Raw genomic sequence first — 16602 nt, 5'->3', positions numbered from 1 at the left:
CTAAACACATTTTTTGAATAATTTTAATTTTTATCGATGTATTAACTGACTGAAGGATTCTTTTCCATAATAAAAACAAAAAGACTGTCTGAATCTAAACCTGACATAAAATGGATTGCGCCTTCTCTCAATTTGTAAACAATCGAGCGAAGATTCAGGCGAACCAGCCGCTACCTGCTCGCCCGCCGCTACCTGCTCGCCCGGGGCCAGAGGCAAAGGCCAGAGGGCCAGCTCTCGCGCGCTCGCGATCGACCGAGGCTAGGCCGGCTAGGCCTAGGCAACTAGCTGGCACGCGCACTGCTCTGTTGCATGTTGACTGCCGGGGTTGACTGTTGTCTAGTTCTGTTGAGTGTTGTTTATCATGATCATGGTTGCTTTCGACAAAGTTACGTTAGATGACTGAGGTGAGATTATATTATTATAAATCGGCTTTCTCGTTCAAGACCGACAAGATTCTAGGGACTACCTTACATGCTCCGCCCGATGTCAATGATATAGCCGTATAGGTTTATATATTTTTTTTCAATTCTCCACATGCACGTGCACAGTCCACTTCACTACCGCTACACTACTCGGGCATGTCGGGTAGGTGGGGGGAGCGTAGTGTAGCGGTAGTGAAGTGGAGTGGAGCCTGCACGAACATCACTTGAGGTAACAGACAGGACATGAGACATGACAGACAGTGTCGCTGACACAGTTACACGACTGAGTAACGTTAGTGAGTGAGTATTGCCACTAACTATTCATTTAGGGGGGGGGGGGCATGTCTGCGCACCTAAAAAAAAATTAAGATTGAACCTGAATTTCCTTTTTATTCCACAGAAAATTTCTGTTAGTGTTATATTAATGATAATAATGACAATGTTCCTCATCATAGTCATACTCATACTCATAGTTATATTCTTAATCTTATGTCATGAGAAATGTTCCAAAAATTTCATAAAAATTTGGGAGAAAACGATTTTCTTGGAAAAATTCTCAGCCGACAGCAAACTAACCCCGCAATACATGTGACTCGATGAGCCGGCAGCCAGTGTTGTACTTAGTCGAGGCTCAAACCTCCAAGTATTCAAACATTTTAACACAGAGGAGCACACATGGTAATATCAATATTCCCAAGAAGTATTTAAAAATTCATATTTATTTAGATATGATTTTTCTAAAGTTCTTTATCCGGAGGTGTGTTAATATTTTGTTGATATTGACATTGCTGGAATGCCATCATTTCAACAAAAAGATGATCAAAGTCCAGTAACACGGGTATAAAATAAAGGTCAGTCTTCAACGATCGTAGCTTTACTTTGACAAATCTTGGAGGTCTATCCATTGATCTATTGTCAGATATATCAATGGTGACAATACCCAAGGCCAAGGCTTCAATACCCGAGGCCAAGGCATGGAAACCCAAGGCCAAGGCCAAGGCCTGAAAACCTCAAGGCCAAGGCATTTTAATATTTCAATTATGGAACAATGAAAGTAGACAACAATGCTTAGGCGGCAGACATGACACACCGGATAAAATGTATAAAAGGTTTGAGCGAGCGAACTGAGCCGTGAGTAGCCAGGCGGCTTCTAGAGAGTAAAAATCATTTACTAACATAAGGTTACTCTCATAGTATACGAAGCCAGGCCTTCTATCTTATAGACCCACACAGAGCCAGCCAAAACCTGAAACTTTCACCTCCGAGATTTCTACTTTCCTTCTAAAAGATCTAGCTCTAAATCATGTACATGGGATAAAACTTCATTTCCGACATTTCTACGCTCTCGTTGTTATTTTTAAAACAAGAATTCATCAAAAAAATGAAAAAATATTGTGAAAAGACGGAAGAGACTTGCCCGATGTTTACGCCGCCATCTTGTTTCTTATTGTACTTCCCCAACGTTACGGACGCGGAAGCTGACTTAGGGATCCAAATGGCAAATGTCGTCTGTCGTCCGTCCGTCACAAACCTTATGACACCTAACTCCGCAACCGTAAGTCAATTTTCAACCAAACTTGGATGGTAGATGGACTTGGGGGACCTACATGTTATGCTGCAGTCGGAGGTCACATGGTAAGGTCAAAGGTCATTTTCAGGTCAACGTTAAAGTTTACATGCAAGACTCTTATGACACATAACTCTGCAACTGTATCACTTTTCAACCAAACTTGAATGGTAGATGGACTAAGGGGACCTGCATGTTATGCTGCAGTCAGAGGTCACATGGTAAGGTCAAAGGTCATTTTCAGGTCAACGTCAAAGTTTCCGTGCAAGACTCTCTTATGACACATAACTCTGCAACCCTAGATCACTTTTCAACCAAACTTGGATGGTAGATGTACTTAGTACTTAGGGGACCTAAGGGGACCTAGGGGACCCATTGCAACCAAAAAAGAATTCATGGCTGTAAGGGAAGTTGAACTTGAGACAGACTGTGAGATTCTGTGGTGTAGAATTGATCTGGCTGGAGCAAAGACTCTGCATGTTGCAGCATTTTACAGACCACATGAAAGAGATGCAGACAGCCTTACTGAACTTGAGAGGTCACTAAACAGACTTCCTCCGACTCACTCGGTGATTGTTGCTGGAGACTTCAATCTGCCTGGTTGGAACTGGGAGGATCATGTGATTGGCAACTGTAGGAATCCAGCCCTACATCAGAAGTTCGGCACAATCATCGAGGATCGCGGCCTCACGCAAATCGTCAGAGAGCCAACCAGAGGACGAAATGTGCTGGACCTCATTCTCACGAACAACCCTACGTTAGTCCTTGATAGCCAAGTGGTGCCTGGAGTGTCTGATCATGACTGTCCTCTCATCATCGTCGACTTGAAAGCAACAAGACGCAATTCAAAGCAGAGAAAAGTCCTGCTCTACGGAAAGGCAGACTGGAAGGAGTTCGAAAAAGTCATGATATCTGCATGGGAGGAGATTGATAGCAAAATCAACACTTCAACACTGAATGATTTGTGGATGACCTTCAAGAACGCAATCAAGGAGGGAGTAGAAAACTTCATTCCCCACAAAATGACACACCCTAAAGGCAGCCTACCCTGGGTCACCAACCATGTCAGACGACTCATCAAAAAGAAAGACAGAGTATGGAAGAAATTCAGGCACCACAGAAATAACAACCAGGGTCCCATCCCACACAACATGGAGGTAGAGCTGCAGAACACCAAGCGTACACTCCAAGCTGAACTCAGGAAAGCATACTGGAATTACCTTGAGTCAATCTTCACTGTGGATGAAGAGGATGAGGAATCAGCCGAGTTTAATTCTATGAAACGCTTCTGGCGTTTTATCAAGCACAACCAGACGGACAACACTGGGATAGCTGAGCTGAAATCTGAGGGACGGAGAGTGACGGACTCCACTGCCAAAGCTGATATTATCAATCAGCAATTCCAGAAGGTTTTCACCAATGAAATGCCAGTCCCGCCACATCTCTTGCCTGATGCATCGCCATACCCAGACATGCCAGAGATCATCATAACAACCAATGGTGTGGAGAAACTTCTGAAGAGCCTCAAGATTCACAAGGCACCAGGACCTGATGGCATATCACCTCAAGTTCTAAAGAAGCTTTCCAATGTCATCGCCCCAATTCTGACCACTATCTTCAGGATCTCTTACAACACTGGTCAGATACCACACGATTGGCGAGAGGCCAATGTAGTGCCTATCTACAAGAAAGGCGACAGAACAGACCCATCAAACTACAGACCCATCTCACTCACATGTATCTGTTGTAAGCTGCTTGAACATATTATAGCCAGCAACATAATGAAACATAGCAGTGCAAACAACATCCTTCATCCTCTGCAACACGGCTTCCAACAAAACAAGTCCTGCGAGCTACAACTGCTGGGATTTATCTCTGACCTTCACAAGAACCTTGATCAAAGCCTCCAGACTGATGTCCTTGTCATGGATTTTAGCAAGGCATTCGACAAGGTCGGGCATCAAAGACTGCTCCATAAGCTGGAATACTATGGCATCCGAGATAAGAACAATGGATGGATTTCAAGCTTCCTACATCATAGGAAACAACAAGTAGTCCTTGACGGGTACCATTCATCAACCATTGATGTGATATCAGGCGTCCCCCAGGGCTCAGTCCTCGGACCCTGCCTGTTCATCCACTATATCAATGATCTGCCTGATAGACTCTCATCCCCAGTAAGACTCTTCGCTGATGACGCAATCACTTATCTTGCTATCAAGAACCAGCAAGATACACAACAGCTCCAAGATGACCTTGACAAAATCAGTGAATGGGCATCAAATTGGATGATGGAACTAAACACCCAGAAATGTGAGGTCATCAGAGTCACGAGGAAGAGGAATGCGGCCAATCAAATCTACACCTTGAACAACCCGGTACTGAGAGTAACTGCTGCCTCCAAGTATCTAGGTGTCACAATAACATCGGATCTGAAATGGAACCAGCATGTTAATAATATCTGCCGCAAAGCAAATTCCACCCTTGCCTTCCTACGCAGAAACCTCCGCATCAACCTGCCTGAACTTAAAGCCACTGCCTACAAAGTACTAGTACGGCCCCTCGTTGAATACTGTTCTTCGATATGGGATCCATCAACCAATCGTCTTATCCACCAGATTGAGATGATCCAAAGGCGGGCAGCTAGATTCGTGCTTAACAGATACCACAACACCTCTAGCGTTACATCTATGCTCGAAGAACTGGAATGGCCCACACTGCAGAAACGTAGGGAGGATTCTAGACTGGTCCTTATGTACAAGCTGCATCACAATCTTGTCAGCTTCCCAGTGGAAGAATACATCACACCACTCACTGGATCAACAAGAACTCGATCACAGCAACAAGGGAACGGCTACCAGCTACCACACTGCAGGACAGAGCACCATCGTCAATCCTTCTTTCCAAGGACGATCAAGGCATGGAATACTCTCCCTCCCAACAAAATCAATGCCTCTTCTCCAAAAGCCTTCCGCCTGAGACTGGCGGAAGGCCAGAGCTAAATCAGATGGGACTTTTTACTTGCACCTGTATATATTTTGCACTGCACACCTAAACCTGGCCATACACACATGCCAAATAAACCATCTGCAAGAATCTTCAATCCTGAAGGAGGCAGATTTAACCTGAAGAAGAAGAAGAAGACCTGCATGCTATTGTGTTGGGAGGTCACATATGGTATGGTCAAAGTTCATTTTGAGGTCAACATTTAAGTTTATGTCCAAGACTCTTATGACAAGTGTTATTCCATCCCAGTCATTTCACAATGAAGTTTTGATACAATTCTGTTGCGTGCCCTCGCAAATCATGATATTTCTGGTTATTTTCAGAAGTGGGCGAGACACAAAATCGCTTTGCCTTGTTTATTTTATTTCCCTTCTTTTTAACTGCAAAGTCTGCATGTTCCATCCATGACACTTGCCATTATTATGCTTGTTCGTATCGTGACGCTCAAAGTTCTGTATATGCGCTGTAGATTGTCGACGGCTAGCTCTAATCAAGGTAAACCTTGTGCACTTAGTTGAGAACTAGCCGTTGATGATCACCCACAATACACCACACCTCAACATTCGATCAAAGGAGCGGATGAGATTGAAATTCGGCAAATCAGGCTCCTATTTCCGTCAGAAAAAATATTGATTGTTAATGCAAATCTATGTTTTATGATGTTTTAAGCATTTTCTGTTATTTTAGAGATAAATAAGGTAAAAGTTTGATTTTTTCGCCTTGTGTTTGCAATCTTGTTTTATGTATTGCTCTTTGAAATTGAATTGCGGAAGTCTTACGGTAAGAAATTGTTTTCGTACGCAGTAATATGCGCGTCCGGAATCGTGATAGTGTCCAGTAATACAATGCGTGACTATACTTTTAAGTCAAATGTCTGTCTAACATTGCTTTGACTTTTTGAGGAGATTTGATCAGAGTTTCAAAGCAGTGAAAAGGACAGGCAACTCAGAAATTCATGGTGGGTAACTGGGTATATACAACATCTAGGCCCTAGTCTAGTGTCAGTAGTGACATCTTTTTTGTTGTTGTTGATTTATTACCAGGTCAAAGAAATACACTTAAGTCTAAATAGGCTAGACTATACTCTTCAGAATGGATCGTGAACCTGGTCATCTCCCATTTGCTGTGAAGGAGAAAGTCTCCTCTCTTGTATGGATCAAGGTGGTTGCTGCTGGAAATGCTGGTGTGGGTAAAACATGTATCATCAAGCATTTCTGTGAAGATAAGGTAAGTTTTAGTTTTGTAGAAGTAGGACTTAAAGGTAGCTAAACCAAATTGTAAGGCAATAGACCCGTCAAGGGTTATTTTTTTAAGTAAAAATGCGACTATCAATAGATCTACATATTCAAATACAAAATGAGGATGGAACTTTGTTCATTTTATTTTGAGTAGATACAGGAGCATTCCTAGCCCTAGGTAAATTAATAATAATAATAATATAGGATTTGTATAGTGCACGTATCCACCTTGCTAGGTGCTCAACGCACTCAGGACTATATTACCCCGGCTAAGCTAGTCTACCGTTTCCGGTGCGCACAGCTTTTTTGAGGAATTACTTCCTGCCGGTACCCATTTAATAATAGCAGGGCCCGCTGGGATAACAGTTTTCGGAACTGAAGTGGCTACCCTGGGTAAATATACCGTTATTATCATTACCTCACCTGGGTTGGGTGCAGCACAATGTGGGTAAATTTTTTGCTGAAGGAAAACATGCCATGTGTTGGAATCGAACCCACATCCTTCAGATTGAAAGACAGAGTCTTAACCACTAGACCACGACACCCCCGGGGAGGAGTTGGGACTGGGGAGGTACCCCCCCAAATTTTTTTTTTTAAATGGTGTCATAGTACTTTTAATAAAGTAAATTGGGCTGTTTATAGTTACATAATCAAGCAATCTCATTCAATTCAGTTCAATTCTATATTCTTCAAAATGATTTTTTTATGATTATACAAATACTTTATTATTTGAACTGGAAACGAAAAATTGTACAAAAAATTTAATTTTGAAATTTAGAAGACCCTGAATTTAACTTTTTTTAAGGTGTATTCCACACATTTTCTTCAGTGTCTTATTTTTCTCTCTGTTTTAGGAATAATACATAAAACGTAATATTAAATTGTTATACACATTTTAGGACTTGGGTTTTCAGTTTTATTCCTTTTCAGTCTCTCAAGCCTTGTTTTATTGGTTTCTATTGTACAATGTCCATCTATTTTTATGGATATCATACAATGTAGTTATCAATCTGAAAATAAAGAAATGATTCTGGTTTTATAATTTAACTTGTACCAATTCTTATTTTGTTTTTAAGTCATCAGCAAATCATTAGAAAAGTAGACAATTAAGTTGACTATTATATCTGGACACTGGCATTCCACTTTGTATAAATTATACAAATTCATGTAGCAATATATCTTTTTTTAAGTTCGTTTAAATTTTAAACATCTCCTTTATGTTTCTTTGAACAGTTTTCTCATGGTTACCAGCCAACAGTTGGAGTTGACTATGGCTTTAAAATACAGAATATATCTAATGTTGATTGTAAGTATTTTTTTCTTTTTCAACACAGTATTACTGAATTGATGAGGCTTATTTGAAGTCTGAGGGTGTCTTCTAAAAAGACTAGCCATACATGGTGATACATTTATAACACTATAACTTTTTTGCTTGCCACAGGAGTAAACTAATAAAATTTGAAATTTTGAATAGTACATCATGTAGGCCTACATGTAGATAAAGTTAATGATAGCAGATCGAAGAAAGGTCAATACACTTACTATGCAATCTGTTTAGTGTTAATGTTAATTTGTAATTTGCTGTAAGTTTGTTAGTGTTTTGCAGTGAGATTTGAGGGAGATTTTTCTCAGCATTTGAGTGGCATCATATACAAAAAACTTTCAAATGGACAGATCCCTTAAAAAACTTAGCAATTATTAGATGCCATATAGTTCATCTTCAAGTTATATGTTTTTCTTTGTTTACAGTAAGAGTTCATCTTTGGGATATATCTGGCCATCCTGATTACCAAGAAGTACGGAATGAATTATTCAGTGATACGCAGGCGTGTTTCTTGGTGTTTGATGTGACAAACAGACATTCCTTTGACAACCTAGAATTCTGGTTGAAGGAATTGAACCGCTACTGCACATCTCCAAGTCATGTTGTTGTAGTAGCTAACAAGGTATGATAGATAAAATATCTTTTTTCTTTTCGAGATGTACATTTATGTTGTTTGAAGTGAAATATATTTCTAAAATATTGAAATAAATATTGGAGCTAACAATGAACTCTTGCAAATAAAGTATGAAGGCTAATAGATAAAGTAGATTAATTTTTTATCAATGTGGAGTACCCCTTTAATTGAGAATAAACCCATTGGCCCAAATTCACAAAGGTGGTTTTTAAAACCATCATTTGAACCCATGGTTTATGCAGATTTCCTGTATAAATTATGCTTACTTATCGCGTATATTAAAAATGTCCAATGCTGATGCACGCTTTTGTCACAGTGCACAAAATTGATGCCTGTTGCCTTTGTTTTGTTATCCACATTATTTTATTCATGAGTCCAATGTTTTGAATTAATGAGTCCACTCTTCAAACAGAGGACTCCTGAATAGAATAGCATATTTAACCATGGCAACAGGGGTCAATTTGGTGCACTGTGACAAAATCGCGCATCAGCATTTGACATTTTTTAATATACGTGGTAAATAAGCGTAATTTATACAGGAAATCTGCATAAACCATGGGTTCAACCGATGGTTTTTAAAACCATCTTTGTGAAATCGAACCATTAATTTAAAACAGTGGACTCGTGAATTAAATAGCGTACTTAACCATGGCAACAGGGGTCAATTTGGTGCACTGTGACAAAATCGCGCATCAGCATTTGACATTTTTTAATATACGTGGTAAATAAGCGTAATTTATACAGGAAATCTGCATAAACCATGGGTTCAACCGATGGTTTTTAAAACCACCTTTGTGAAATCGAACCATTAATTTAAAACAGTGGACTCGTGAATTAAATAGCGTACTTAACCATGGCAACAGGCGTCAGTTTGGTTCACTGTGACAAAAAATCGTGCATCAGCATTGAACTTTTCTTAATACATGCGGTAAATAAGCGTAATTTATACAGGAAATTTACATAAACCATGGGTTAAACCGATGATTTTAAAAACCACCTTTGTGTATTTGAACCATTAATTAAAAACAGTGGACTGGTGAATATTTAGCGTACTTAACCATGGCAACAGGCGTCAATTTGGCACACTGATAAAAGCGTGCATTAGCATCGGACCTTTTTTTATATACGCAGTAAATAAGCGTAATTTATAATTATATAAGAAATTTGCATAAACCATGGGTTCAACTGATGGTTTTAAAAACCACCTTTGTTTTAATAGTTTGGGCCAATGGGTGGTATTCTGATAGCCATGGTTTAGTCAAAGCCCCTTTCACAATTGGTGGATTGACTGCTTACAACTGTTGCGATTGTGTGCTACATATATTGTGACCAAATGATCACAAATGATCGCAAGAGCGATTTGTGAAAGCCCCTTTAACCTGTGTTAAAGGAGAATGAAACCCTTGAAACCAGCTGAATCCATATCAAAGAGAAAAATCAAAGAAACATTGTTGAAAGTTTGAGGAAGATTGAATGAATAATAAGAAAGTTATGAGCATTTGAATATTGAGATCACTAATGCCATGTAGATCCTCCCATTGGCAATGCGACCAAGATCTGTGATGTCACACACGTACAACTCCCTCATTACTTTAGTACTTATTTCACTTATATTCTCACTTTTATAGAGTCTATCACAATGTGAGGTGTTCTCTTTATGAGAGGACAAGTACAGAGGTTTCACAACATTATATCATTGATGAATCGTTTGTCATATGATTAGAATGAGCAAAAAGAGATGTTTTGGGGTATATTTTCAGTGTCCAAAAGGGGAGAGTTGTTCATCTGTGACATCATAGATCTTGGTCGCATTGCCAATAGGAGGATCTCCATAGCATTAGTGATCTCGACATTCAAATGCTCATAACTCTTCTATTGCTAGTCCTATTTTACTCAAACTTTTGTTGATCTTATTCTTTGATTTTTCTGCTTTCACAAAAGCTAACTTGCTCCAAGAGTTTCATTCTCCTTTAAGTTAGACCACATTTATATTGAGTGCCAGTTGTCAACTCATTCACTAATTATAATTATAATTATAATTATAAATATATCCTGCAAAAAGTTGATTGATACAGATGCAAAGAATAAGAACATAGAAAAATATGAATTTAATGAATTAATTGATATTTGATACATTATAATATAATTGCCATGAATATGGAAAAACTATTTTAAAGCCCAGCATTCCATAGAATTGTGGTTAAACATAGTTTGTTTTTACTATCATACTCATTTTCCATTGTCTGAGTGTTAGGGTATAGTGTGTTAACTGAGAGGAACTGTATACATTTTGTATTGTATTTATAAAAACTTTTTAGATGCAGTATGCCTTTTTGAGTTTATTTTCTATTTGTTTGTTTAGATTGATATTAAAGCAAAGCGTGTTGTCCAGTCAGATGAAGCGATGCGATGGGCAACTGGTAAGAAAGTCAAGTAAGTATCAACATAATCCTCATTATTAACCCTAACTTACCGGGGGGGGGGGGCCTTTTCAGTCCCCTTTAAAAAAAATTTGTGATATATCCACTGTGTGAATTTTTTTGACCGCAACGCTTGCCAACTTTTCCTTTTTACTTTTTACCTCCGCAGCCGAGATATTAAGGGGGCCTGAAAGGGCCCTTCTAGAACTTCAAGCTCACAAAATAGCCCAGGTAATTTAGGGTTAAGCCAAGGGATGCCACTTTTCAGGCAAAAGTAGCAATTTCTATACTTTCAATATATTTGTGGCCATAGGCAACACCCTCTTGATATTTCCTACTCTGGAAATGAAGAGGTATGACATTCTTCCATAGTTGAATTTCAGGTTGAATTTGAATTTTCATTATTGTGAGAATGCTAGAATTAAATATTTTATTGTCAGATAGAATTCATAAGCATGAATTGCGCTGTGGTCAATCTTTTTGTTGAAATGCCAAGTGGGAAAAACGTTGCAAGAATCCAATTGCATTGGGTGGATTCAGGTGTTTCAGCAGTACTGACTCAGGCCTATTATAAACCTAAGCAGAATGATGTTCATGACTCAAAATCATTAGGTGAGATTTGCTGCCCATGGTGTTGTAGAGGGTAAAAACTGTTGAGAGAGTACATTTTCTTGTGTTTTTCTTTCACAGATACTATGAGACTTCAGCTTTCAGTGGAGAGGGAATCACCCGAATGTTTACCGATATTCTTCAAGAAGTGATGACAAAATCTAGCCTTGGGACAAGGTGACACAGTCATATGGTATCAGATTTCTTATTACAACTACTTCATATTTGAAACATAATTATGCAATAATTTTGATACCTTGATAATTCTTTATAGTTATTTTATAATTGTTTGTTAGAAATAAGGTTTTCATGAGTGGAACATGCCAATTGGTTCTTTTGAAGTCACCCCAAAGAAGTGTATGTTGAAGTAATGGAGGATTATGTTGATCATAACATAGAATTTAATGGCTATGTGATCAACAATACAACGTTGATATTGTGATGGCTGAATTTGAATATATTTTTGTTACATAAATCTAAGTCTTTCAACAAAATGTGTAATATACATGCCTTTATGGTTCTTTTGTTATAATGCATCACAGTAGACAAGTAGCATGATCGCTGAAATATTGTGATTAACAACACACTGTTGAGATTCTTCTGATAAATTAAACTTTTTTCAAAATTAATTAAACAATCATTTATAAATTTTGTAACATTGGTACCCTATTGGTGTACCTGTATATGTGACCAACTCAATTATATGGATGGGCATCGATCAACAATGGGGCCAAACTTAATTGAGATCAGGGCCCCGTAACTCAAAGATTGGCGATTAATCGCTAAATAAAATGGCCTATCAAGATCATCGTTGCATGCGCATTTTGCTCATTAGACTTGCTGGAACCAATCAGAATTGCTCTCTCAAATTAGCGATTAATCGCTAACCTTTGTGTTACGGGGCCTTGACTGTATGTTCTTTACCAGTTAACCAGGAAGTCCATCATAGTGTTGAATTCAATTTGACAAAAGCAACTGGTTGTAAGGAGTCTTCACATCCTAATGGTTGTGTGACTCTCCCCTTGAAAGTACAGGGGCATGTGTTCGAATTCCGCTGTGGCACTGTCCTTCAGCAATATGCCAGTCTACTGTTTGCCACGCTCCATCCAGGTTTTAAATGGGTACCCAGTAGGATCCAAAAATCATTATAGTTTGCTTAACAATATGAGCTCCTTAGGGAGTGGAGAAGGTAGTGTACATGACTGGGCAATATAAACACAGTTTGAAGGATGTGCATAAGAATTGATATACACAGTTGGTCTGTTGGGTTTGGTCGCTTGCTCCATTGCAAATCTTGCGGATCTAACTACTTCCTCGGTTTACGCCCTATGCTGAAGTGAGGACACATCTTATTAAATGTGTAAGGCCTCGCTTTGCCATGGTAACAGAATACATGGTGGTAAATAGCAAAAATCTGGTTGAGCAAACTATTTCCTTAGTTTCCACCCAATCATAAGACAGGGCACACACATAGTAAATGAGAAAGCCACATTTCTTAAACGGGTCCGTTAATGCATTTCCAATCATAATAAAGATATATTATGTACAGGTATGTTCATCACTTGAGGCTGTCTTGATAGGAAATGGGTGTTACCTTCACTGATATTTCTAGTTAATATTATTGATAATAAAAGCAAGGGATTATTAATTTTGAAAAAAAAAAATCATTTTTGAATAAGAATGAAAACAGAAAATTTTAGATGCACTCACACAGAATATGTCTACTCTGTGACATATCATGCAACATCTCCCATGGTTATGCAGATAATGCAGTACATGTACATGTATATCAGAATAATATGATTGGTAATTTTCTACATTTCCTTTACAAACTAATAGTATTTTGTCATAGATTTTCAAAGAAAATAGTTTAAAGAGGAGTAAACATAGGGAATGCAAGCATTTAAAAGAAAAGAAACATTTTCTTGAACATAACACTATGTACGACTTTTAACCTCATTATTTTTTAGCTAATTGTGTGATGAAGGTTTCATAAGACATCTATGCATTTTGATTTGTAACAAGTGATTAGAATTTGTTGTATCAAACATATTTCCATTATATCTACCACACAGGTTCATATATATGATCACTAAATTGTACAATTAACAATTTGTGTCTTAGCATAAGTTTTCTTTGAGATAAGAATTGCTGTTAATATAATGAACAGTGCAATGTATTCTAATTAATTTTACCCATATATATCATCAGTTGAAAGTTGAGACTTACCTTTACATATTATTTAGGGAATAATAATTCTTGAATAACGGTGAATGTCAAATGTTAAGGCGCCTTGAATATTCTTCCAAAACGATACATGTGTGTTAGAAATGTAGCTTTTATTTGAACATTCTCTCTGGTGCAAGCAGCAGATGTTATAAATGTAGTTTTAAATATTTCAGGCAGGATACATACCCGTCTCCCTCAATGGACCTACATGTAGCTGATGACCGCATACATTCGTAATTCCAACGCTTCGTAATTCTGAAGGTTTGTAATTCCAAAGGTCCGTAATTTGGAAGGTTCGTTAGTCCCGAAAACGAAATAAGGTTCATAATTCCGAAGGTTCATTAGTCCGAAAACGAAATGAGGTTCGTAATTCCAAAGGTTTGTTGGTCCAAAAACGAAATAAGGTTCGTAATTCTGAAGGTTCGTTAGTCCGAAAACGAAATGAGGTTCGTAATTCCGAAGGTTCGTTAGTCCGAAAACGAAATACGTTTTGAAATTCCGAAGGTTAGTTATTCCGAAAACAAAATGAGGTTCGTAATTCCGAAGGTTCGTTAGTCCGAAAATGTAAAAAAAACAAAAAAGGGGTCTTTATCACCCCTATTCTTGTCCAAACAATCAACCCCCACCCTGCGCAGAGCGATTTTTATCAGTTTATGAGTAGTAAAATGAGTAAACATTTAATCAAGAATGTTTCGTTTAGTATGCATTTTGAACTTTGACAAAACAATTTCAAAAAGCATCAACATGCCCCTATCGATATTTGATATGATAACTTATATCTGCTCTTATACTGGTTTTCGTTAATAGTATTTTTCTTGTTGAATGCATTTATATTTTATTTGTTTGATGTTCTGTAGTCTGTGTTTTAAGTTGTACTTATCGTAAACATGTTCAGTTTGGTCCTTGTGCCTTTGTATCATGTACATTTATTTATTCTTAAACTTGCACCCCCCAATAATCCCGTAGGAACGAAATACTATTTTTCCAAAATGGGAAATTCCCTTGTTTTTTCCAAAATGAAATGTGCCCTTTTCGAAATGAAATACCCTTTTTAAAGTATACATTTTAGATTAGAAAATCACAAGTTTTTTGGTAATTGTTATCATTTATTGTTTCCAGTTATAAGAGGCTTAGAATGTCCAGTTTTCAGACTGGAATATCTTTTTAGCTCGCGCTTCGCACTCGCATTATTCGATGTATCCTATTCATGAGTCACTAAACGCAGTCCTTTACAGGTTCCTTTTCTGGTCAGTATATTTCAGCTCGCACTTCGCGCTCGTGTTAATTCTTCAGTTAGTTGCACATCTTTTTAATGATTGCAAAAACTGCTCAGAATGTTCTATTTTCATTTCTTTTGAAATTTCAAAAAGTTTGAGCTTGCGATTCACGCTAGCAACCCCTTCCAATGATGCTCTATTGACAGTTGACCAAAAAACAAGTTTTACATCAGCTTTGAAATTTTTTCCATAACGCTCGCTTGCTACACTCTCTTGCGAAAAATAAAACCTAAATATATATCTTACCATAATCAGAAATCACTTCAAAAGGGCTTTGCTCTACTTAATTACTCTATTTTGCTCGCCGCCCTTCTTTTTGCCTCCCCATCCTCATAACAATTGACCAGCAATGGTGTTTTTCCTCCCCCCCTTCACCACGCTTACCCTTCCGGTTTTCGCGGCTTCGCCACAGATTATTTCATTTTTCAGATTAACGAACGTTCGGAATAAAGAACCTTATTTTGTTTTCGGATTATCGAACCTTCAGAAAAATGAACCTTATTTCGTTTCGGATTAACGAACCTTCGGAACAACGAACCTTATTTCGTTTTCGGATTAACGATCCTTCGGAACAACGAATCTTATTTCGTTTTCGGACTAACGAACCTTGGGAACAACAAACCTTATTTCTTTTTCGGACTGACGAACCTTCGGAATAACGAATCGTTGGAATAATGCCACAAATGTTTGGATTTACAAACCCTTTTTCGTTTTCGGATTAACAAACATTGAGGTACCGGTAAAGGCAATTAACGTGTTTCGGAATTACGAACCTTCGGAATAACGAACCTTCGGAATAACGAATCTTTGGAATCACGAAGTGTAACCGCTGATGACTGATATTTCCAATATCAGAATTTCAAAGTGATATCCACCCTAATATCAACATGGTTTTGATTTTTTATAAGAACATTCACATGAGAGAAACATATCTATGAAGGTTCAGCAAAAGTTCATCAAAAGTATATTAATAGATTAATACATAATTATAAATTTTCAGTTCTAACTTTGTGACATAATTTGCAAGGCTGCAAGGTTCTCTCCTTGCTGTGAATCTATTTTTAATTTCTTTTCACGATCAATGAATAGATATTTGAATGCTAAAACATTTAGACTTCTGATTTGGGAAAAAAGGAATTTTTAATTTTAATGCACATTGCACAACATATATTGAAAAGAAGCTAGCCAGTGGATAAGCGTAAAGATTTTTAAATCATTAGCTTTTGATGACTGCCAAATTTTCATTGGCATGCTGTTCTATTGTTTTGCTTTCATTAGATATTAACGAGATCTATGTCAATATCAACATCCCATTTGATATAATTGTAAATACTCTTCACTGTTCACTTTGTCTCATCTGTTTTATTTCTTTTGAATCTGTATTCTGTTTTTTTAATATTATTGTTTGATACTTGAATGTGATATATGCCTCTTGATAACCCCCTTTTTGTCTTGCCTGCATAGCAGAGCGAGATTATAGGCGCCGCAGCGACGGCGTCTTCAACTATGAAATCTTAACCAAGGTTAAGTTTTTGAAATGTCATCATAACTTAGAAAGTATATGGACCTAGTTCATGAAACTTGGACATAAAGGGTGATAATGTATCACTGAAAATCCTGCCTTAGTTTCAGGTCACATGACCAAGGTCAAGGTCACTTAGGGTCAACGAACTTTGACCATGTTGGGGGTATTTGTGGAATTGTCATAACTTTGAAATTTTATGGATCTAGTTCTTGAAACTTAGACGTAAGAGCAATTAAGTATCCCTGAACATCCTGTGCGAGTTTCAGGTCACATGACCATGGGCGGAAATCCCAGGGGGGACGCGTCCCCCCTACCCAAAATAGTAGGGGGACATAATATCAAATGTCCCCC

The 16602-nt window shown here is 37.9% G+C and overlaps 1 protein-coding gene across 2 annotated transcripts; it reads left to right on the top strand.

The window, feature by feature from the left end:
• Window positions 1-136: 136 nt before the first annotated feature.
• LOC129258561 (dnaJ homolog subfamily C member 27-like) lies at window positions 137-16070 on the top strand. Of its 2 annotated transcripts, none has more exons than XM_064097409.1 (6): window positions 137-404; window positions 6039-6222; window positions 7467-7539; window positions 7983-8179; window positions 10554-10624; window positions 11302-16070. In XM_064097409.1, exons 2-6 carry the CDS (start codon window positions 6088-6090, stop codon window positions 11399-11401), a joined length of 576 nt encoding a protein of 191 aa, XP_063953479.1. In that variant the 5' UTR covers window positions 137-404; window positions 6039-6087; the 3' UTR covers window positions 11402-16070. The 2 variants fall into 2 exon arrangements, with proteins under 2 accessions (XP_063953479.1, XP_063953489.1); XM_064097419.1 differs by lacking the exon at window positions 137-404 and adding an exon at window positions 570-722.
• Window positions 16071-16602: the final 532 nt, after the last annotated feature.

Source organism: Lytechinus pictus, chromosome 1 (assembly GCF_037042905.1).
Source record: "Lytechinus pictus isolate F3 Inbred chromosome 1, Lp3.0, whole genome shotgun sequence".
In the NCBI taxonomy this organism is placed as follows: domain Eukaryota; kingdom Metazoa; phylum Echinodermata; class Echinoidea; order Temnopleuroida; family Toxopneustidae; genus Lytechinus; species Lytechinus pictus.
The sequence above is the reverse complement of the archived record's forward strand: the minus strand, read 5'-3'. Positions and strand labels throughout refer to the sequence as shown.